At 58.2% G+C, this 21,906-nt stretch overlaps 2 protein-coding genes and 1 non-coding gene across 6 annotated transcripts; all 3 read right to left on the bottom strand.

The window, feature by feature from the left end:
• Positions 1-691: 691 nt before the first annotated feature.
• On the bottom strand, positions 692-12,364 carry KANSL2 (KAT8 regulatory NSL complex subunit 2). Of its 4 annotated transcripts, none has more exons than XM_065858846.2 (10): positions 12,304-12,364; positions 10,953-11,211; positions 10,022-10,200; positions 9,192-9,306; positions 8,392-8,559; positions 7,201-7,363; positions 5,813-5,909; positions 2,896-3,149; positions 1,932-2,153; positions 692-1,173 (listed from the first exon to the last, which is right to left on the bottom strand). In XM_065858846.2, the coding sequence occupies exons 2-10, from the start codon at positions 11,201-11,203 to the stop codon at positions 1,030-1,032; spliced, it is 1,593 nt and encodes a 530-aa protein (XP_065714918.2). In that variant the 5' UTR covers positions 11,204-11,211; positions 12,304-12,364; the 3' UTR covers positions 692-1,029. The 4 variants fall into 4 exon arrangements, with proteins under 4 accessions (XP_065714918.2, XP_065714916.2, XP_065714917.2 ...); XM_065858844.2 differs by lacking the exon at positions 12,304-12,364 and adding an exon at positions 11,865-12,062; XM_065858845.2 differs by lacking the exon at positions 12,304-12,364 and adding an exon at positions 11,865-12,062 and having other exon boundaries at positions 692-1,170.
• LOC136113819 (small nucleolar RNA SNORA2/SNORA34 family) lies at positions 5,630-5,757 on the bottom strand. The gene has a single exon (XR_010653040.1). It is a non-coding gene; the product is annotated as a small nucleolar RNA SNORA2/SNORA34 family (small nucleolar RNA).
• Positions 12,365-12,850: 486 nt separating the features above from the next.
• CCNT1 (cyclin T1) lies at positions 12,851-21,196 on the bottom strand. The gene is made up of 9 exons (XM_065858841.2): positions 20,981-21,196; positions 20,460-20,541; positions 20,052-20,180; positions 19,204-19,264; positions 17,831-17,893; positions 17,413-17,458; positions 15,384-15,547; positions 15,007-15,077; positions 12,851-14,636 (listed from the first exon to the last, which is right to left on the bottom strand). The coding sequence occupies exons 1-9, from the start codon at positions 21,160-21,162 to the stop codon at positions 13,221-13,223; spliced, it is 2,214 nt and encodes a 737-aa protein (XP_065714913.1). The 5' UTR covers positions 21,163-21,196; the 3' UTR covers positions 12,851-13,220.
• Between the last annotated feature and the right edge of the window lie 710 nt (positions 21,197-21,906).

The raw sequence follows: 21,906 nt of genomic DNA, 5'->3' as shown, positions 1-21,906 counted from the left end.
GCCCGGAGAACACTCATCACCTAAGGGCAGCCCTGAGCCCTCCAGGGCAGCCCCAACCCTCCAGGGGAACCCCAATCCCTCCAGAGCAGCCCCAAGACCCCCAGGACAACCCTGAACCCCCAGGGCAGCCCCAACCCTCCAGGGGAACCCCAACTTCCCCCAGGCAGCTCTGAGCCCCCCAGACAACCCTGGACCCCCAGGGCAGCCCCAACCCTCCAGGGGAACCCCAATTACCCCCAGGGAAGCCCCAAGCCCCCCAGGACAACCCTGAACCCCCAACCCTCCAGGGGAGCCCCAATTCCCCCTGGGCAGCCCTGAGCCCCCCAGGACAACCCTGAACCCCCAACCCTCCAGGGGAGCCCCAATTCCCCCTGGGCAGCCCTGAGCCCCCCAGGACAACCCTGAACCCCCAACCGTCCAGGGGAACCCCAATTCCCCCAGGGCAGCTCTGAGGCCCCCAGGACAACCCCAAACCCCCAACCCTCCAGGGGAACCCCAATTCCCCCAGGCAGCTCTGAGCCCCCCAGAGCAGCCCTGCCTGCCCCAGAGGAACCCTGACCCCCCCCCAGTGCAGCCCTGACCCCCCCAGTGTAGCCCTGAACCTCCAGGGCAGCTCCCACTGCTCCCTCCCTCAGCTCTTCCCCCACTGTCCCCATCCCCAACGCACAGTGGCCGCAGGACACACAGACACTTGGCACCCCCCTCCATGGCTTTATTGTGGGCGGCACCCACAGAAGGGAACCTCCTCCATGGGCCAAAAATCTCACCGAGCCCCCTTGGGGCCCTCCCGGCAGCACACAGGGCCCTGACCCCTCCCCACAACCACCTTGGTGACAGATCTGCCCCATGTCCCCCCAGAGTCCTTTGGTGGCTTCTCCCCCCGCAGTGGGGACAGGCAGAGCTGGGGGACAGAGGGTCGGGGACACACAGAGGGTGGGGGTCCCCGCTGGGGGGTTCCAGCCCCCACAGCAGCAGCTCAGTCAGTGCTGGGCGGTGACAATGGCACCCGCAGGTTCACACGCGTGTCCCTCAGCTCAGCGACGCCGGCTCCAGGCTCCCGTTGGCGGCTGCTCCGCAGGCCTGAGCGGAGGAGGATGAAGATGAAGATGCTTCCTCCACATGCGGCTTGTCCCTGGGCCCCGGCCGGCACGCTGCCAGCGCCGGGTGGCTCTGCTGGGGACAGAAGAGATGGGGTGGCTGCAGCAGGACGCGCAGGGACAGAGGTGACACCCAGGTTCCTGTCGCTCCCACACGAATTGGCAGCTCCATGGGCCGGGAGCACCAACAGACCGGGAGACGTTTCCTCTGGGCTCCTGCTTGAAACCAACGGCTACGGCAAACCGGGGGTCTTCAGTGAGGGCCCGGGGTGTTGTCTGGGGGTGGGGTCCCCACACCCCAACATTTGGCTCCCAGCACAGGAGAGCAGCTACAGGGACCCCTCAGCTGCAGGGATGGTGTTGGAGGGGTGACAAGGGACACGGGACAGGGCATCTGAGGACACCTCCACAGCCAAGACCCTGTGGACGTGTCCTGAGGAAGCTCCAGGCTCTGGGTGGGACACGGAGCGAGTTCCAAGGGCCAGATGAGACTCAACCCAAGAGCGAGCAGCCGCCCTTTGGCCGGAGCCAGCAGCTCCCCCAGAGCCCCCAGCTGCGCACAGTGGGGCTCCCCAGCCTGCGAGACGTCCCCGCCACATCCCAGACACCGTCCCACGCACGAGAGGGTGGCACCGAGCAGAGACGGCCGCCCGTCGGGGACAAGCTCTGGCTGCCACCCCAGACACTCAACACCATCCAGACCACGAGTGTGACACTGAACCCGCTGCGTGGGAGGGCGACCCCCAAGGGCTGGCGGCACAGCCGGAGGGGACACGGGGAGTTCTCCCCCCGATGACACATCCCCCGGGACAGTGGGTCCTGCGATGGCCGTACCTGTGCCGGCAGCTCGGCCGCGGGCCCGGTGAGCGGGGAGAAGCCGCGGGCGGAGGAGCCGCCGCGTTCCGTGGGGACACCCGGGTGCGCCGGCTCCTCCAGCGCCAGGATGTCTATGGGAGCCTCGGGGACGTCTCGGAGCGACTGATCGAGGGTGAGGGACGGATCGAAGAGCAGCGGGGACGGGGGACACTGCATGCCATCGCCCACCACGTCCAGGTCCTGGGAGAGAGAACAGGAGCGGCTCAGACACGGGGAGGATCCCGAGGAGACACACGAGTCCTCAGCCCCGCGCTCCCCCAGCAGCGGGCAGGACTCTGCTCCATCGCGGGCAGAGCAGCGGGCACGGGGAGGAGAGAAGCACCGGGTGCTGCCCCGAGCACCCAAACCCCGCACGGAGCCGGGGACCCTCACCAAGGATGGGCTGGGGGAGATAAACTGTTATATTTCTAATTTCTGCCCTGAACAAACCCACGTCCCCCAAGGGCTGTTATCGCAGTTCCTCCATCAGCAAACTCATGGTTCCAAGGTTTACCTCCTGCTCAACAATTTCAGGGGCATCCGGACACTAAGGCAAGCGACACCTCGTCCAGAGGAGCAGCTCCAAACGACCACGGTATGCTTTTGTTTAAATAAATTTCCAAGGATTTGAAGCATGTGGTCTTAACGTGCAATCAGGACATGAGAATAATCCGGGGATTAAAATCCTCATGTATTCCTCTTTTTAAAAAGCCCCTAAGTATGGATTTAAATGAGAGCACTGCCCTTCTAAAGCACAGTGATGTTCAACCCTATAGAAACAACCGCCTCCCAAAGCTTACATGAAACCCCCACACTGAGCAGCGGCTCCGCTGCCCCGCAGTGGGTTCCCTGCGTGTTCCAGCGGGATGTTGGGGTATGGAATGCAGAGGGAAACATTCCGGAGCAGCTTTTTGACCCGAAGGTGCGGCGGCGCGGGACTCACGTCGCTGAACTCCAGGGGCAGGCTCTCGCTGGGCTGCAGCTCGGCCGCGCTCAGGTAGAGCTCGGCGGGTGCCGCGTCCAGCTCGGCGGGGCCGGGCGGGCCCTGCTCCGGGACGTACATCTGCGGGGGCAGGCGCAGGTGCAGCGGGCAGCACGGCTCCTCGGCCAGGCTGACGGGCACCGGCTTGTTGCAGGGAACCTCCTCCGAGCCTTGGCACGGCTTGAACAGCGTCTGATTGGCGTCCTGGCAGATATCTGGGGAGATGCGGTCAAGGGCAGACAACACTCACATCCAGAGGCAAAGCGCTCTCCACGCACCCCAAGCCAGGAGTTGCACCGAGTGCCCGGTGACATTTGCACAATGGAAAACGGGGACGAGAGCGACAACCTCCCCATGGGCTGGGAGATGGAGCTGCATCCCTGCACAGCACTCACAGCCCCCCAGATGAGGATATTCCAAAGCACAAGCTCCCTTCTCGCTGCAGAAATCCATCTGAAAGGCACCTGCGCGAGCCCCAGCGTCCCCGCGCAGCTGAGGGGAGCGCACACAAAGCTCTGCCCGCAGCCGCTTTTGTTCCGGTCTTTCTAACTTCCCAGCGCATTTTCCTTCCCAATGGAAAACCCGATTCCTGCCAAAGGTGTAAATGGGATTTCCTGCCTTTAATGGCAAACAGAAGCTCTGCTCCCGTCGCATCGCACAGCGGCAGAGAGGAGCTACGGAGCAAAGCCCGTCCTGCTCCAAGCGCGTTTCACGGGGCTCCGGACCCACTGCTGTGGCTGCTCGAGGGGCTGCGTGAAACCACCTTGTACTGACGGTCCTGGGGCTCCTTAGTGCTGCAAAACCAGCTGTGTCATTCCGGAGCAGAACGAGGCGCAACCTCCACAACCCCAACGCGGTGCTGGGGCTGCACGTCAGGTCCATCAGGCAGGGCACAATTTCAAACCCACCCAAGTAACCAGCCGACTCCCCTGGAGGTTTGGGGGTCGCACGGTGGTTTCCTCTTCAGAGTGGGAGAGGAAAAGAAAGCCAAGCAAAGCCACGCGAACTGTGAACGGTGCTAAATTTAACCCACTTTAAGCCGCCTGGGTTTCAGATCTATCGGTTCCTCCTCCCTGCACCGAGGCACCGAGGCGATGTCTCAGTGGGTTGTGGGGAGAATGGCCGGAGCAGTCGGAGCGCCGTGACACCCAAGGGGCAGACACAGGGAGGAAAACGTCCCTGCACAAACAGCAGGGTGGGGGAAGCAATTTTCATCTCCCCAAACAACTCCCAGGTCAAGCACCGACTTTATCAGTAGCTGAAATGTGCAGATTTGCCAAGACGGCACAAAAATCTCCACCTGGAGCCCACCAGCCCGGCTGGGTTCGGTGCCTTCGCCGCATTGTCACAAACAATGCGGCTGCTGAAAAGCAAACAAAGCCCAAGAGCCTCCAGACTGCAGATGTTATCGCTCGGCGGGGCTAAAGCAAAGTAAGACCTTGTTTGTGGCAGTGAAAGTCAGCTGAGAATCAAACTCCCTTTTTCCACCCCGGCTCGACGCGAGCCAGCTGCACACAGCGACTCGCTCCGAGCGTTTTAAAGGTCTTTATCCTGTCGGTGTTTTGAAGTATACGGTCACTAGAGAGAAAACAAAGGCGGCTTCCTGCTCCCTGCGCAGAAGCGGAGTTGGTTCTGCCAACTTCGGGAATCAAAGAAGAAAAACGCCAGGGAAATGAAGAGCTCGTCCTGCCCGGCCGCCAGCTCCGCGCTCCAACACGACCCAAACGCTCCCGGACGCGTCCGCCCTCCCACCCACACGGGAATCGCCTGGGGAACCGTGGATCCTGTGCTGAGGCGACGATCCTTGAGCTTGAGGGGATCCCAGGGAACCGCGGATCCTGCGCTGGGGCGATGATCCCTGAGCTTGAGGGGATCCCGGGGGAACCGTGGATCCTGTGCTGGGGCAACAATCCCTGAGCTTGAGGGGATCCCAGGGAACCGCAGATCCTGTGCTGGGGAGATGATCCTGAGCTTGAGGGGATCCCGGGGGAACCACAGGTTCTGCGTTGGGGAGACAATCCCTGAGGAACCGTGGATCCTGTGCTGGGGCGATGATCCCTGAGCTTGAGGGGATCCCAGGGAACCACGGGATCCTGTGCTGGGGCGACGATCCCTGAGCTTGAGGGGATCCCGGAGAACCGTGGATCCTGCGCTGGGGCGATGATCCCTGAGCTGGAGGGGATCCCAGGGAACCGCAGATCCTGCGCTGGGGCAATGATCCCTGAGCCTGAGGGGATCCCAGGGAATCACAGATCCCATGCTGGGGTGACGATCCCTGAGCTGGAGGGGATCCCTGAGCTCACAAAAAGCCTGTTTTAGGAGCTGAACACCTCAAAGCTGCTCATGTGTGTGAACCCACCAAGGAGTAAAAGGAGACTGAGCCAACCCACAGCAGCCCCAAACGGGCTGGGAACTGCAGGCTCATGCAGATCCTCCCCAAAAATCCCTGAGCACACGCTGTAGCAGCCAGACACCGGTTCCTACAAACGCCCCTCGCAGAGGACGCGTCCCGGGAGCTCCGAACCGCGCTCAGGGCGGTTGTTGGCACCCAAGCCCACCAGATGTGCTTCCACAGCCAAAAACGCACCCCATGCCTCCCTCGGGCTCCGGGAGGTTCCCGTGTCGCTTCCTGGCGATGTGGCTGCGCCGGGCGAGCGCAGGCCCCGGGACGGCAGAGGTGACACCGAGCCCGGGCTCCTGTCGCTCCCACACGAATTGGCGGCTCCACGGGCCGGGAGCGCCAACAGACCGGGAGACGTTTCCTCTGGGCTCCTGCTTGAAACCAACGGCTACAGCAAACCGGTGGCCTTGATTTAGGGCCAAAGAGATTAAAACCGAAAGGAGGATCAGCCAGGCGCACAGGCGGATCAAAGGATACGTGTGAGGCAGTGCCTGGTCATCGGCAGGGACGGGTTGGAGCATCGGACGTCGTTGACAAAGGCCAAGCAGCGCTGGCTGGAGCGGGTGGTGTGAGCCTGCGGGAGAGGAGAGCTCAGACACAACACAACACCCGCGTCCCGCTCGCAAACCGCGCCAGGACCCAGCTCTCGCCTCCACTTCGGCTCCTCGTTACGTCCTTCCCCTTCAAGTTTCATTAAACAGAGCCGAGATAACGAGGCACCGCTCGACTGCAACAGGCAGAACTTCATGAACCTCAGAAGTATTGCCCGGAGAACGAGGCTTCTCAGACTTATCTTTCAACTTTTAGAAGTCAGTTAAGGGAATGCTTTGAATTTTAAGATGGTTGCAAAGAAATAGCTGAGGACAGCTTCAAATTTGGTCTCGTGTGATGCAAGGGGCCATCTTAGGGTCCCCACAGCTCTAGTTGTCTGGGTTTCACCATTATAAGGGATATTTTCCATCTGTTTTTCAGTGCTGAAAACCAAGCCGAGCCCTGCAGTGCTACAGGGAAAGTTCTCCAACCCCACACTTGAACTCTGGCCGTTCTGGTGCCCGTTTCAGGTGTTGGAGCCCCCAGCGCTGCAGCCGATGTGCGGATACAGAGTCTGGCCAGGCCTGGATCTCCACAGCCTTGGAGATGGGATGTTAGATGGGCAGGGTCAGAGCAAACCAGTAATCACTGAACCACTTCGGTTGGAAAAGCCCTTCAAGCTCACCGAGTCCAACCGTTCCCCACCCCAGCACTGCCCCATGTCCTGAGAACCTCATGTCCGTCTGTCCAGCCCTCCAGGGATGGTGACTCCAGCACTGCCCTGGGCAGCCTGTTCAATGCCCCACAGCCCTTTGGGGAAGAAATTGTTTCTAAACCAAACCTCAACCTCCCCTGGTGCAATGTGAGGCCGTTTCCTCTTGTTTTATTCCTTGGGAGCACAGACCAACCCCCTCCATGCTCCAAGCTCCTTTCAGGCAGTTCAGAGATCAGAAGGTCTCCCCTCAGCTCCTGTTCTCCAGCTGAACCCCCCAGGTCCCTCAGCCGCTCCCATCACACTTGTGCTCCAGCCCCTCACCAGCTCCGTTCCCTTCTCTCCACTCGCTCCAGCACCTCAAGCTCTTTCTTGGCGCGAGGGGCCCAGAACTGCCCCCAGGATTGGCGGTTTGTCCTCCCCAGGTCCCAGCACAGGTTCGGTCACTGCCCTGGGCCTGCTGGCCACCCCAGTGCTGGTCCCAGCCAGGATGCTGTGGCCTCTTGGCCACCTGTGCACCTGCTGGCTCATGTTCAGCCGCTGGCACCAACACCCCCAGGTCCTTTTCCCCCAGGAATCGATGCCAGCACAGCCCTGCAAGCCCAGCCGGAGCCGCACACACCTGTTGGGCCGCGCCGTCGGTCGCCAGCATCCTGCGCTCACGCAGCTGCCGGTGCAGCAGGGCCTCCACGCCGTAACGCTGCCGGTAGCGCCGCAGGCACTTGAGACGCTTCAGGTTCTCCCGCTCCTTGGCCATCAGGCCCTCGGGGCCCGTCAGGAGGCTGCTGCCTGCACAGAGAGACGGAGGCTCAGAAAACACCATCCCACCCACCACCTTTTCTTGGTATCAGGAGCCAAAACCGGCTGTCGAGAGCTCCAAGAGCTGATCAATGACACAGATGTCAGCACCCACAGCGAAGCAGCAGGGGGAACCGCATATATAACCAAGAAAACCTTTCCGTCGCGTAAGAGGATGACAAAGCAAACTCCATCGCGAAACTTATCCCAACGGCTCCATGCACACGAGGAGGCGACCGAATATTTTTAAGCGTCTTTTAAAATCATTTGGCCACTCAAAATGTGATTTCTGCAGGCAGAACAGCAGTTTGGCAAACTTCAGCTCGCTCCTCTGCGAGTTCTGGAAGCTTCCAGTAAGCACTCCCAGCCCTAATTACAGGGGAACGCTTGGGATCTGCTTTTCTATTACTGGTTTGCTAAAAAGAGTTCTCCAAAATTGTTATGTACCCAACTTACAGTTATTTTTACTCAAGACTGAGCCGTATTATGCCATTTTCCAGGATGGGCTATTATAAGACTAGGCCGGAGAAGGCGTTTTTAGCGCTCGATGCTTGTACAACCTCTGCTGAACGTGAACTCGGGCTCCGTTCTGCGCAGGGAAACCCAAGCGAGGCACAAACGCTGTGGAGGGCCATGTCACCCAACTCCTGCCCACACACACAGGACCTTACAGATGAATCAATTCTTTTGTTTATCAACCCCCCAAACCAGGAAATCCCAGACAAAAAAAGCACTTTTGTCTCCGAATTAGCTTTGTCGTCTCATTTCCTGACAGCGCCGCAAACTTTGAAGAGCAAAGAAATCCGGCGGCCTTTCTAACCCAGACGATACCGATCTCCGGGCACGAGGCCAGAGGAACACCGAGACTCAGACCTGGGGTAATTCTCACCCTTACAAGACGGTGCTGCTCAGAAATCCGCTTTACAAAGGGCAAATATTAAAACCACGGAGTTGTGCATGAGTTTTGGAGAAGGGAGGAAGGAGAAACGTGAGCGGTGAGTGCCTGGATGGGTACTTGCCTATGGCCTCGTGCTCTCCCTTGCGGCTGTGCAGGTACCGGCGCTTCTTCTCCTTCAGCAGGTGCTGGAGCCGCTTGAACTGGTCGATGTACAGAGACTGCAGGCGGATGAGCTTCTCGCGCATGATCAGAGCCACCTCCTCAGCCGTGTACACGCCAGCGTGCCTGGAAAACACCGCACGGGGACCTTGCGGAGGGTCCCTCGGGGCTGCACCCCCACTGAGTGACATGGACGCGATCAGACACACGGGCTGGATGAACAGATCCACGGGTGAGCAGAAATACAGGGTGTTTTAGGAATAATTTCTTCCCCAAAGGGCTGTGGGGCATTGAACAGGCTGCCCAGGGCAGTGCTGGAGCCACCATCCCTGGAGGGTTGGACAGACGGACATGAGGTTCTCAGGACTTGGGGCAGTGCCAGGGGTGGGTTATGGTTGGACCCCATGATCTCAAGGGTCTCTTTCAACCAAAATGATTCTAAAAAGACAGACCCCAAAACACCTTGTGTTGCGATTCCAAGCAGGCTCCATCTTTTTGAAACACCCTGTACTGTTTTTTACGGATTTAAGATATCACCCAGAGACCACTGAACTGCCAAACGCTTCCCAGAGGAACCACCAGGTCCATGAGCATTCACACCGAGCAATTCACAAGGCAGAACCTCATTAATAACATCGCCTCGTTAACGGAACTGCCACCTCCTCTGGCAGCACATGGTTCAGAACGATCCACAGGCTACACGTACGTGTGTGTGTGTGTGTGTGTGTGCAATCTGCAGCCACCAGCACCCAACTCACTTCAAGGGATCCTCCTGGTCACTGTCGATGCTGTCGGCCTCGCTGTCCGGGTCCCCCCGCCACGTCTGCTCCACCGTGAGCGGGTCCTGCTCGCCGTCGCTCCAGCTGTCCTCGTCTGCAAAGACAAGTCGCTCTGAGCGACAGGACACGGCCCCACGTCCCCATGCTGGACAAATGGGGACAGTGGGAGCTCAGCTCCACCACTCAAGCAGTTTCTTGCCAGGAGAAACTTCTCCCCGGTGCAGTGTGAGCGGGAGACATGGAAAAGCAAAGGGAAACCTGTGTGGACACGACACACAACTCCTGTGGAGCAAGAGGAGATTCAGGCTGGGTAAAAGGGAACTGTTGGCCCTGAGGGTGGTGAGAGCCTGGCTCAGGTTGGCCAGAGAGGTGGTGGATGAACCATCCCTGGAGACATCCCAGGCCAGGCTGGACGGGGCTCTGAGCAACATGAGCTGCTGAAGATGTCCCTGCTCATGGTGGATAAGGTGACATCTGAAGGTCCCTTCAACCCAAACTATTCTGTGATTTGATGGCTCCTGCCTACCCAAGAACCACGAAGTGCCGGCTGGTTTGACGGGCACCGCTGGACACAAACCAGCACAGCGCGAATCCAGCTCACGTTTCCATTCTGCGACTGCAAGAACGAAAACCTGCGGGATTCGGGTCTGGCAGAGCGACTTGTCCAGTGAGGAACACACAAGACACTGCAGGGCTTGCAGAACACAGTCCCACGACCCCCTGTCTTCGCTGGATTTAAGAAGTGATATTTCTACACAGAATGGAGAACTCCAGGTCCTCCCTCACAGGTTTTGGCTTCCAATCCTTACCCAGGATGCGACTGGCCTCGCTGCGGCTGCTCTCGGCGCTCTGGGCGCCCAGCTCCGGCCTGGCGTACGAGCTGAGCTGGCACAGGAGCGTCTCGCTGACAGGCCCCGGGTTGGACTTCTTCATCTGAGCCTGGAGCGCCAGCGCGTTCCGCCGGGCATGCTCCGCGCAGAACGACACACTGCGGGAACAAACCACGGGCTCGTTACGGCTCCGGGCCCTCGGGCAGCAGAACGAACAAGCAACACAGTGAGAAACAGTGCCTGGAAAGCACATCCCCGAATCTCGCAGCAAATGCGACCACACGCAGCCAGGACGGCTCGGAAACGCCAGGGCCCAGCGTAGCACACGTCAATGTCACTTCTGGCAGTGGCGCCGGTGGCCACAGGAGCTGGGAGAGCAAAGAGCTTTTGACTGAGGTGATTCTGCATCCCAACGTCCACGCGGGACGCTCGGTTTCCACGCTGAGCGGATCCCTTTGATGGCAGAGGGACCAAGACCCGAGTGTCCACATCCCCATAGCCTCGGAGAGCAAAAACCGGGTCAGCGCTCCCGTAAGCGAAACGGCGCTGACGCACTCACTGGCTATCGATAAGCGTTACAGGCCCTTCCACCCGCACAGCCAGAGCATTTAACACGCGTCAGAGAACAAGACGCACAACCAGGTCATCGAGTCCGCGGAACACAAGGGCAGAGCGTGTGTGCTGAGCATCGACCACGAGGCCGGACAGCGAGCCATTAAACCTGGGCCCTGATAAAGGATCCGGGTCACCGCAGACCGGCAACTCCACACAGAGCACAATGCTCACATACTCTTTATTTAACTTAAAAACACTTCAGAAAGAGGGAGAAAGAGTCTGAGTTACGCAAGCGCAGCAGCCAAATGAAGGACCCTCTCCTGCCCCTTTTAATTAGAAACACGGAGCCACTCACCCATCCTTCTTCTCCGGTTTGGGCGCGGCGTTCGGACACCGCCGCCCGTTCTTGGTGGAGACGTAGCTGCACTGCTTGAACGGGGCGCTCCGGTCCTCGAGGATGTGCTTGATGCAGAAGTCCTGGCCGTCCAGGCGCGGCTGGGAGCACGGGCGCTGGCTGAAGGCGCACGCCAGCGGCTCCTGCGCCCGCGGCACCGGCGTCAGGCGGCCCCGGCTCGACGGCAAAACGTGGATCCGAATCCTGTTCATGGCAGCGCCTGCTCAGGAGACACAGAGCGGTTAAAAGGAAGGAAAGAAACTACTGATAAATAGAATGAGCCACCTCTGCCAATAAAACTCTTTGTCTCCTGGGGACAGGTGGGAGATGAAGTTGTTGCTGTAAATATTTTTATCTCCAATGTCTGAAGGATTTTAGGTCTGCAGCAGCATTTCTGCACATAACGAAGCACATCTCGCTCACCTCAGCTCCCGGGCAGGGACACCCACACCGAGGTGTGGGCACAATGGGCACTGCCCCATGGAGTCAGGGACCCCCGGCCCCTCTCCCAGCACAGCAACCCCAGCGCTCCCCCCCGCCCCAGCACGCCCAGTACGGACCCGTCTGTCCTGGGCACCCCAGCCCTCGGGGGCACCATCTCCAACCTTCGGTCTTGGCCCCCCGGAATGCTCCCCAGCCCCACAGGGCCCAGTGCAGGATCGTTCCCTCCCAGTACAGCACCAGTGCAGGGTCCCCTCCTCTCAGTACAGCACCAGTGCGGGATCGCTCCCTCCCAGTACAGCACCAGTGCGGGGTCCCATCCTCCCAGCACAGCACCAGTGAAGGATCGTTCCCTCCCAGTACAGCACCAGTGCGGGATCGCTCCCCCCCAGTACAGTGCCAGTGCGGGGCCCCCTCCTCCCAGTACGGCACCAGCGTAGCTCCTGAGTATCTGATCCCCGTCCCGGTGTCCATCCCGGTTCAGCCCGGTGTCCATCCCGGTACATCCCAGTGTCCAATCCCGGTTCAGCCCGGTGTCCATCCCGGTACATCCCGGTTCAGCCCGGTGTCCATCCCGGTGTCCATCCCGGCTCCCGGTCCCCGGTCTCCCCACGCACGTGCTCCGCCGCCCGCCCCGCGCACGCGCACTCGCCCCACCCGGCTCCCCCGGCGCCGCCATTTTGTCCGCGGGCAGCGGGCGTGAGGGGCGCTCCCGAGCGGGGCCCGGGCGGCGCTGTTGGAGCGGAGAACGGGAAGAATCGCTCCCCTCCCGGCCGGTGCGCGGTGGCGGGACCCCGGGGGAGCGCGCAGGTGTGGCGGCGAAGGGCTCCGCGCACCCCGCTCGGGGCGGGCAGCGCCGCCGCCATCTTACCTCGCTGCCGCCGCGGCCTCCCCGCTGCTTCGCTGTGCGCCCGCCCCGCCACCTCACTGGCCCGCCCGACTACCAATCAGCGACAGGCGCTGGGGCGGTGCTGCGCGCGGTTGGCCGAGCCCGCCGTCACTCCGCAGGGACCAGCCACGCCCCGGATGGTCACGTGGTGGCGGCGCGGCGGGAAGGCGACACGTGGGCGCGGCGGCACCGGGGGCTCGGGGGTCCCGCGGCCCCGGGTGGGTTCGGGCTTTGCCTCCGGGAAGGGAGGAGCTCCCGGTAGCCCCAAGTACACCGGTTTGGTCCCAGGCCACGAGCCGGGGGCCAAGAGACCCCCGGGTCTACCCCATCACCTCCCAGTTTCCAGGGTCACGCCAGCCGGGAATCCCTCACCCCCCAGCCTGAGCAGCCACCGGTCTTGTGTCCCCCCCACCCATCGCGTCCTCCCCAAAACTCCCGAATCCAACAGCTCGAGTGGAACCACCCAAACATCCCACTGCAACCCTCTCCCCCGCAGCACCACAGAATTAAAATGAACAGAACACTAAGATATAAGTTAATGCTTAAATTATTTGTAAAACATCTTAAATTTTCTGTGACATATTTTAAATACCCCCCAGAGCCCCCCCACGATGTGTGTTCCCCGGAGGGGGCTTCAGTTCCAGCAGGGCCAGAGCCCAGCGCTGCCTGCAAGTTGTTGGGGGAGGGAGCAAGGAACAGAGAAAGGGTTTGATCCTTTCACAGCTTCAACAACTCCGCGCTCTAAATATCAATAATAAAAGTTATAATATAATAAAATAGTTCTTCGTGAGGCAGTGGAAATCAAACAAGCCCTTTTAGGCCCTCGTGGGGGCAGCCCAGGTTTGGGCTTGGGCTTTTGTATAAACTCAGTAGTAAAAAGGGATATTTGTTTTGTTTTTTTACTTGGGGAGCGGGGGGAGCGGAGGGGGCGGTTCTGAGGGCAGGGGGGGTGGTCGGGGCTTGTCCGTGTTGGCGGCGGCTCTGGCGCCGGCGGCCGCGCGGGGGTTCAAGAGCTCCCCGTACGAGTGGAACTCGAAGGCGGGGGCCGGGGTGGGCTGCATGCCCTGCGCGCTCAGCAGCGAGTGCAGCATGTTCACCGTATCCTGGTAGTCACTGGCCTGGCTCACGTTGTGCCCGTTGGCCCCCGTGGGACCCTTGTCCGATTTGCCGTGGGTACCCCGGGCTTTGTTGGCCTGGGATAAAGGGATATTGCCCGGATCGGAGCTGTGCCCGGGGAGGTGGGGGTACGGGAAGGGCACCCCAGGGCCTTTGGAGGGTTTGCTGACTTTGGGTTGGTGCTCGTGTGCGGCCGGCGCGCCCGGGGTCATGAGCTCCTCCAGCAGCGGCCTCTTGCGGGATGAAACGAGGGGGCCGTAGGTTTTGTGAGGGGGGGCGCTGGGCTGGCTGCCATGTTTAGAGTCTCCCGGTCGCTTGTTGGTGACACTGCTGGGACCGGCGCCGAGCTGGGGGTGTAAGTGTTTGTGCGAGTGGTGGTTGTGGTGGTGGTGGTGGTGGTTGGAAGAGTGGCCCTTGTGTTTCTCCTTGTGCTCCCGGTTCTTGAGGCCGCACTCGTCCGAGGAGCCGTGTCTGTCCGCAGCCGTCGGCACCTTGATCCGCATTTTGATCTCCTCCTGCTTGGAGGGGAGCGGCCTGTCCCCACCTCCACTCGCCACCGGGATCCTCAGCTTCAGCGCCGAGGCTTTGTCGCCTTTCTCAGGGCCGGGAGGACGCTCGGGGTTCTCCGAGCCGCCCATGGGCATTTTCAGGACGACGGGAGAGGGGTTGCCGTCCTGTTGGACTTCTCTCTCCCGCTGCTGCTGCACCAGCAGGTTCTGCGCGGCGTAGGCGTACTGCGAGCGCACGTTGGCCTCCATGTTCTCCAGCTGCCGTTTCTGCGCCGCCAGCTCCTCGGCGTGCTTGGCCCTGTACTCCTTGAGCGAGACTTTGGCCGAGGGAGCGTTCTTGCCGCTCTGCTTCTGATAACCAGCGCCATCTTGCTGTAACGGGTGCTCGGCAGCCGACGAGCTTTCGTTAGTCCTGTGGCTCTGGCCGGTCTCCAGCTTGGGGGGAGGATGCTGGGACAACCAGTGCTCAGACTGGGACGTGTCCGCAGCGCTCGGGTCGCCGGGCGAGTCGGTTGTGGCCGGCAGAGAAGGCCCCGCTCCGGCGGTCGAGGATGTTGACATGCTCATTAACCCAGCGATGTTCATGTCCGAACTATTGTTCCTGGAAATCATGTTGAGGATCGTCTGCTCTGACAGGCTCTTATCTTCGCCGTGGTCGTCAGCCTTCGACTTCCTGGCTGCTTGAGAGGCCTGGAAGAAAAGCAGCCATCGGTTATTTACCTCGGGCTGTCGCAAGAGCTGGCTGGATGCAAACAAAACTCCCTGTGCACCGCACAAACGCTCATTCAAAGACAGATCCACTTTGTCCCCGTCTCCCCTTGTGGGAAAAGACCCAACCACTGCAAACGGGGCTGTTAGAGCAGCTGAAAACCCGAGAGTTAATTCAGAACAGACGAACTCAAGCGCTAAAGCAACATTTTGCAGAGTCACAGCATTCAGAGCTTCCCCACACACATGCCCTTCAGACACTGTCTCGCATTGTAAGAGCGGAGATGCCACACACAAGAAATCGGAGCCTGTTCTCTCCTGCAAGCACCCGCCGCCCAAAGCAGAGTCTTACCCGCCAGTTCCGGATGCGTTTAAGCCGATTGGGAGTTTTCTCAAGGATCTGCAGGAATTCATGAGTCAGTTCTGCAGAGAAAACACAAAGCCAGGCAGGAGGGTCAGAGGCAGAGCAGCACGACCCATCAGGGCATCCCCCTGCACTGACGAGCGGAGCTACTAATGAGATGGGGCCACTCCAGGAGGGGAAATCCTGAGGATTTGTATCACTGATTGCATTTAAACTCATCTCACTGTGCTTTTTGCCATCTCTGTGGTACCACAGAAGCTGCTGCTGTGCTGGAAACCTTGACAAGTCTTGGAGTCCATGAACAGAGTTGCCAAAATAACATTAAGAGCTTTTAGGGGGAATAAAACAACTAGTCCCAAACTCACCATCTAAGAGCTCCAGAGTCACAGTGCCATCGACGTATTCCCACCAGTGCTTCCCGTCCGTGGAGACCGGGATCTCCCAGTTGGACCATTTACAAGCCAGGTGGATGCAGACGCAGGCCACGACGGGAGGGGTGTACTGCAGGCTGAAGGTGGTCAGGTGCAGGCTGGGGGCACCGCAAAGGAGGGAGGAACAAAAACAACCTTTCAGTGCTTAAAATGGGCTGATAAGAAACATGGGGACAGACTTTGAGCAGGGCCTGTTGTGGTAGGACAAGGGGTGATGGTTTAAACTAAAAGAGGGGAGATTTAGATTAGGTAATAAGGATAATGTTGCTCCTGAGGGTGGTGAGAGCCTGGTCCAGGTTGGCCAGAGAGGTGGTGGATGAGACGTCCCTGGAGACATCCCAGGCCAGGCTGGACGGGGCTCTGAGCACCCCGAGCTGCTGAAGATGTCCCTGCTCGTGGCAGGGGTGGGTAAGGTGACATTTGAAGGTCCCTTCAACCCAAACCCTCCTGTGATTCTATCAACTCCCAAACCTGAACTTCAGGACGCACAATCACCCACTGACCAAAGGCTGCGCAGGAGGTGGCCGTGGTGGGACAGACCCTGCCATTCTTCCCCCAGCACAACCCTCCCGTTACTGGTGTCTCTATCCCACTCCACCAATTTGCTTGTTCCTTGCCCATTTTTCTCAGGCCGCTGTCAGCTCGAGGCTCCGCACAACCCAAGAAGAAACTCAAAACACTTCCAGCTTCAACTCAAAGAGCAAACTGGCCCTTTTTGGCTTTTAGGAAGTGGCTGATCTTTCCTAAATGATTTTTAAGAACAGCAACTGGCTGTGAATAGCAACATACACCAGAGTGACTCACGCAAAGAGAGCCCGGTCACCTATCACTTTCATTAGTCAATTAGTAAATTAATTTGCTCAGACGTCAGCGCTGGGCGGTCTGGGAAGCACAGAGAAAGCATCTTCCTCTCTACTAAGCCTTGCAAACCTAGCAGCAAACTGAGCGTCCCCATCATCCTCATTCATTGTCCCTTGATGGACACGGGGTCACCGAGCGTCTCCATGCAGCCGCATGACGGCGTTGGCTGCGTTTCTTCAGGTTATTAAACACTTTTCCAGCAATGCAATGCGGAGAGAGGGAGATGCACATCTACAGCCACAAAGGCTGACCCTGGTGCATGGATACTGTATTTACATCGAGTCAAACCTGGGGAATTCGGAGCCTTTATCTGGTCTGTCAAGGTCAGAAGCGAGGGTGCACAAACAGCCTTCGCTCTGCCCCGCACCGGTGCCAAAAGGAAATAAAACGTCTGTAGCTATGCCTGATAAATCGAGTTCATTGCTTAAGCAGCTTAATCAAGCGTTTCGTGGCATCACTTTAAGGCAAAATTGAGGCTGCGCTTCTTCCTTTCTACCTGGATTTCTTTCAATTATAACCTTAACTCATAATTCCTCGGTTTAGCAATTACCGCTGCAGGGACAAAACACGTTTCGAGGACGCGTTTGCCCACAAATCCCAACACCACCTTCCCTTGACGCTGCTTTATGCAGGAAAACCCACACGATGCCCTTTGGAGCTCAAGAACCTTCAACAAAGGGTTCACCCCGCGCTGGGCGAGCGGGTAACGCAGGCAGGGAGGAGAAACAACTCGCCCAAGGCCACACAAACTCAGGGCTTGGCAGCGTTTTCTGACTCTGCAGCTTCACCTGCGCGAGTGCTTAAACCATCTTTTCCTCCCGTCCCTTCACTCCTGTGAGCTCTTTCACAAAAACCACAAGATTTCCCATGTCCACAACTCGGTCTGTTCTAAATATTAACTCTGCAAGCAGTGAAGTTCTGAGCATCCCACCTGCCTCACTTAAAGGGCCGATTTTGCAGCTGGTTTTAAACAGCAGGAGAAAGGATTCCTGCTCTGTCTGAACCAAACCCAGCGATCCCCAGGTTGCCCAACGCCCCGGGGGTCACATCTCCTCAAGATAAAACCCTCTCGTCCAATATGAATTAATTATAAAAGAATCACCTGTTGGTAGCCATGAAATAGGAAGTTTGCGCCAAGTCCTTGCTGGCTGAAAGAGAAAAGGAAAGCACGGTGTGATTCGGCACGTCCTGATGATCATTACACACACAACACCCACCACTGACTAATTACACCACAGTGTAGTTAGAAATTACTGTACGTAGAGATTCTGGCGTGGAGAAGGATCTTAGAAGTTACTTGGTGGGGTTCAGCAGAACCACATCATACCAGTCATTTGTAACCGCCTCCATTTTTACATTTGTTACAGTTATCAAGAACGACTGTAAGTGAGCTCTTGGGAAGCTCTCTGAACGCTACAGCACATTTTCACAGCTCTTATCGTATTTTCACAACCCTTTCCTACCGGGCTGAGGTTACATGGAGGAGAAGCCACAGGTATTTGCCATCTGCCCTCGCTTACCTCGCACGAGCTGCGTGCACTTCACCACGTGGGTGTGTGGGTGGTCGATGGTGATCTCGAAACCTGGAAGAACAGGGAGAGAAGGGCCGTCAGCGAGGCAGCAGCACAGCCCCGCGGATCCATGAACCTTTACTCCTGCTCCCGGGGACAAGGTTTTCTCCCTTCCCTCCTACAGCCCCTGCTCTCTGCCCAGCAGGAACACAGGAGCCCGTTTTCCTGTACATCCAGAAGACTCAAGTTCTCCAGGCACAAAACCCAGAGGTCACTGCTGCTGCCAGCCCTCCGAGCAGCTACATGCGCTTGAAAGACCTCACTGAAAACAAAACAGCTATTAAGGATTTTAAAAATAGCAGGACAAAGCCTCTTCCAGCAGCTGGGAGGAAGGAGAAGACAATGGCATCGGCCCAAAGGAATTTCTGTCACCCAAAAAGCTAAGAGGAAGCAGACGTTTTCCCTTTGAAGGAGCCTAAAGACAACTGAACTTAATCCTCGCTGCAGTTTCCTATTCACTTTGGCCATTATGTTTTATAGAAAAAAAAAAAATCATTCAAATTGGTCCATGTGTGCAACAGATTTGGTTCTTCCCATGCAGAACGTTCTAGAAGAACTGGGATGTTTTAAAAGGCAACTGGAGAACCGAGTTGTTGCGGAACCGGGGTCCCAGCTCGGCCACTGGTGTGGCCCATCAACACACCCGCCCCTCCCGTCCCCTCGGGAGAGTTTGGGGCATTTTCTGCGAATCAAGTCAGAAATAACCACGAGGATTTTGGAGCAGAACGCTACCTACAAACTGCCTCTGAAACAGAACATACGTTAGTAAAACCGAATCTTAACAGCACATTTGAGAAAGGAACAGGATACGGGATCCAACAGCCACAGCCCTGCATGGAGGCTCCAGCTTCTACTGTCAAAAAAAAAACCCAACAACTGTTGCCGGTTTTGTTGTTTTGGGTTTTTTTTTTCCCCCCATTCTGATAAAAAATGAACTTTCAGCCCAGGTTTTGTTAGAAATCTCTCAGTGCAAACTGCTTCATGACCACAGGACTAGAGCGTTATCGAGTTCAACAGCACAAGGGAGGACAGGGACTGGTGTCCAAGCGGTAAAAACCTGTGGTGGGAGGGGGAGAAGAGACGAGCCACAGTTTCATTTCTCTGAGCATCAAACCTGACACGAGTTACACCTGAAAAAACTGCCGTTAAAAGCAAAACAAGGAGTGGGCATGAAAAATCCAAGAGTTTGTTGCCTGGACTCTTGCTCTCCAGCTGTGCAGCTGCCCTCCAGCTGTGGAGAAGGGGCGGTCAGGCTCTCCGCTCTGCGGAACTCTCCTGGCTCTGGGATTCGTGTGGCAGCCCGTCCGCTTGGAAAAACTTACCCAGGGTCTGCAGTATTATGCTCTCTAGAATGACCAGGTCTTGGGCTTGTTGCAGGTAAGCCTGGGGTTGAGAGGACAGGCAAGTTACTCATGATGAGGCAACTCCGTATAAAGCCTGCACATTTCTAACAGCCTTTTTTTTTCTCAGGGAGGCAAAAATAGCAAAGGGGAATCTTTCTGTTGATGTGCACTGGGGGAGCTGGCGCAGATTCCCTGCCAGAGAAGAGAAAGTAGAGCGCTGGGGGGACCCACTCCCCGGCTATAGCTGCTGCCGGGGGGTCCTGGTCCCTCGCACTGCACGGGGCGGCTACACGGGCAGTACAGGGAGGAATCGGCTGCCTTTTTATTTTGTCCTTAAGCCTGCCCCTTTTCAGCAGGGTTGGCTGCTCAGTTCCAGGTAAGATGGGCTGTCTCGAGAGATGGGGGATTGGGTTTAGTAAAAACCCACTGTTAAATGCGTGGGGACAGAACAGAACCAAACCGCACACATCACCCTCTGTTCTGCCGCAGACACTACTCAATCGCAGCCACATCCACACCCTCCTCAGCAGCTTTATCACGCAGACACCATTATGCAGCACAGCCCAGTCGCATTTGCAGCGGCACAGCAGAGGAGAACACAAGAAAAGTTGCCACAGAGCAGGGGAAAAAAAAGCCTTCTGCTGTACAGAAGCCAAAAAGCTCTCGGTAACGCAAGAGCAGTTGAATTGGAAAGCTGACACTGGCCATCCTGGGACACGGCCGCTCGTTAGAGCGGGGGCTGCGGAACCCGAGCGAGCCGGGATGCGGCATTTTCTGCCATTCCTGCTCCTCCCATCAGAGCCCAGCTCCCCGCTCTCAACACTTACCTCGCTCTTGGTGTCTAGGGGAGGTTCCTGGGGATGCAGACAAGCATGTGCTACCTTGATTACATGCTCCAGTTTATGAGGCTGCTCCTCCACCTTGGCCGCCAAGAACAGGGCTGCTGGTACCACCGACTTCAGAGAAAAACAAAACAAGTTAATAAGTTTAATAGTAAAGCAAATAAATTAGGCTCATCTCACATATAAAACAAATATTCTTTTAGGAAACAAAGCCTGTGCAAATCCAAATACACCCAAGAGGAAAGGGCATCTCTGGTGACCACCAGCAACTACAAACCACTTGTCCCTTCTCCAGGGTCAGTCCCACCGTGTCACCCCCCAGCTGGTTGCCAGGCAGCAGCAGGAGCAGAACTGGGGGGTCCCCAGCGCCCCGCACCCCCCCAGCACACTTACATTTCTGTGGAACTGCGTGAAGGACTGCACCATGTAGAACCGGTGCATGTACACGATGGCCGTGTTAATGGTGAGCTGGGACCTGAGCCGGCGGTTAAGGAAACAGCCCCAGCAACGAGTCCCGAGCAGCGCCCTCAGCCCCCCGACATCCCCGGGCCGGGCCGCGCTCCCCCCGTGCCCAGATCCGCCCGGGTCTCCCCGCTCCAGCCCTCCCTGCTCACCGGCACAGCTCCCCAAGCTCCCGGTCTCCCCGTTCCAACAGCCGGGCCGGCTCTGCCGGATCCCGCAGGGCGCTCGGTTCTCCCCGCCTCCCTCTCCCAACGGTCGGGTCGGGCTCCCCCCGCTCCGGAACCCTCCCCGCCACCCGGCCTCACCCTCCTCGCTCCGGACCGGCCTTTACCCTCCCAAGGGCCGGTCCCGACTCTTCCCCCGGCTCTCCCCGCGGCCCAGCCCGGCCCAGCCTCCCCCGCCCCGCGGCGGCGATACCGCAGGCCTAGCGCGGCCTAGCGCGGCCCGGATACACGTTGAGGCGCTGCCCCATGTCCTGTAGCAGGTTGGCCGCCTGCTGCCGGTACGAGAGCTCCTTGTCGGGGTCGAGCCCGGCGCGGCGGGACGGGCTGCGGTCCAGCTGCTCGCGGGTGAAGTACCAGCGCCTGCCGGTCGCGCCGCCGCCGCCGGCCCCGCCGCCCGCCGAGGCCTCCATGGCGATCTGCGCCCGCGCGCGCACGCACGCACGCACGTACGGTAAACGACGCGCTGGCGTCACAGGGCGGCAGCGCGCGCGTACGGTTGCGTCATAGGGCAGGGCGGGGCGAGGAGCCGTTGGGGCGCCTGCGCGCTTGGGCGGGAGAGACGCGGGGCGGGGGGCGCGACCGTTACACCTCCAGTTACCTCCTCCCCGTTATCCCCCCGTTAACCTCCTCCCCGTTATCCCCCCGTTAACCCCCTCCCCGTTAACCCTCCGCTAACCCCTCACAAGTGGGTGATGACTAATGAAAAGCTTCCTTTGAATCTACACAGCGAACTATTTAACATGGAGATCCTGAGGTGAAAATCCCTCTAAACATGGAACTGACCGGTCCAGAGCTTTCTGAGGGGCTGTGGCGCTAACTACTGAGAGAGAGCTGCAAAACCAAACCAAACAGAACCACCACAGCAACGACAAACAGCAAAAACTTCAAGACCTCTTCTACTGTAAGAAACTCATCTGAAATTACGTGATAAAGTTGTTTGAAAACACAGGCGAATTTGAATGTGTGATATCCCTTTAAAATGTAAGTTAAGCCATTTATAAACCAAATGGTTTATCCTTGCAAATACAGACGAATTGGAACGTGTGATATCACTTTAAAATGAAAGTTAACTCATTTGGCTAATAAATGGTTTGTCCTTGTAAGAGTTTTATAGTAGTGTGAGCTTTGTGGAACACAAGGAGCCACCTCTGTAG

This window comes from Patagioenas fasciata, chromosome 28, assembly GCF_037038585.1.
Source record: "Patagioenas fasciata isolate bPatFas1 chromosome 28, bPatFas1.hap1, whole genome shotgun sequence".
Classification (NCBI taxonomy): domain Eukaryota; kingdom Metazoa; phylum Chordata; class Aves; order Columbiformes; family Columbidae; genus Patagioenas; species Patagioenas fasciata.
This window is presented reverse-complemented; position numbering and strand designations above follow the sequence as displayed.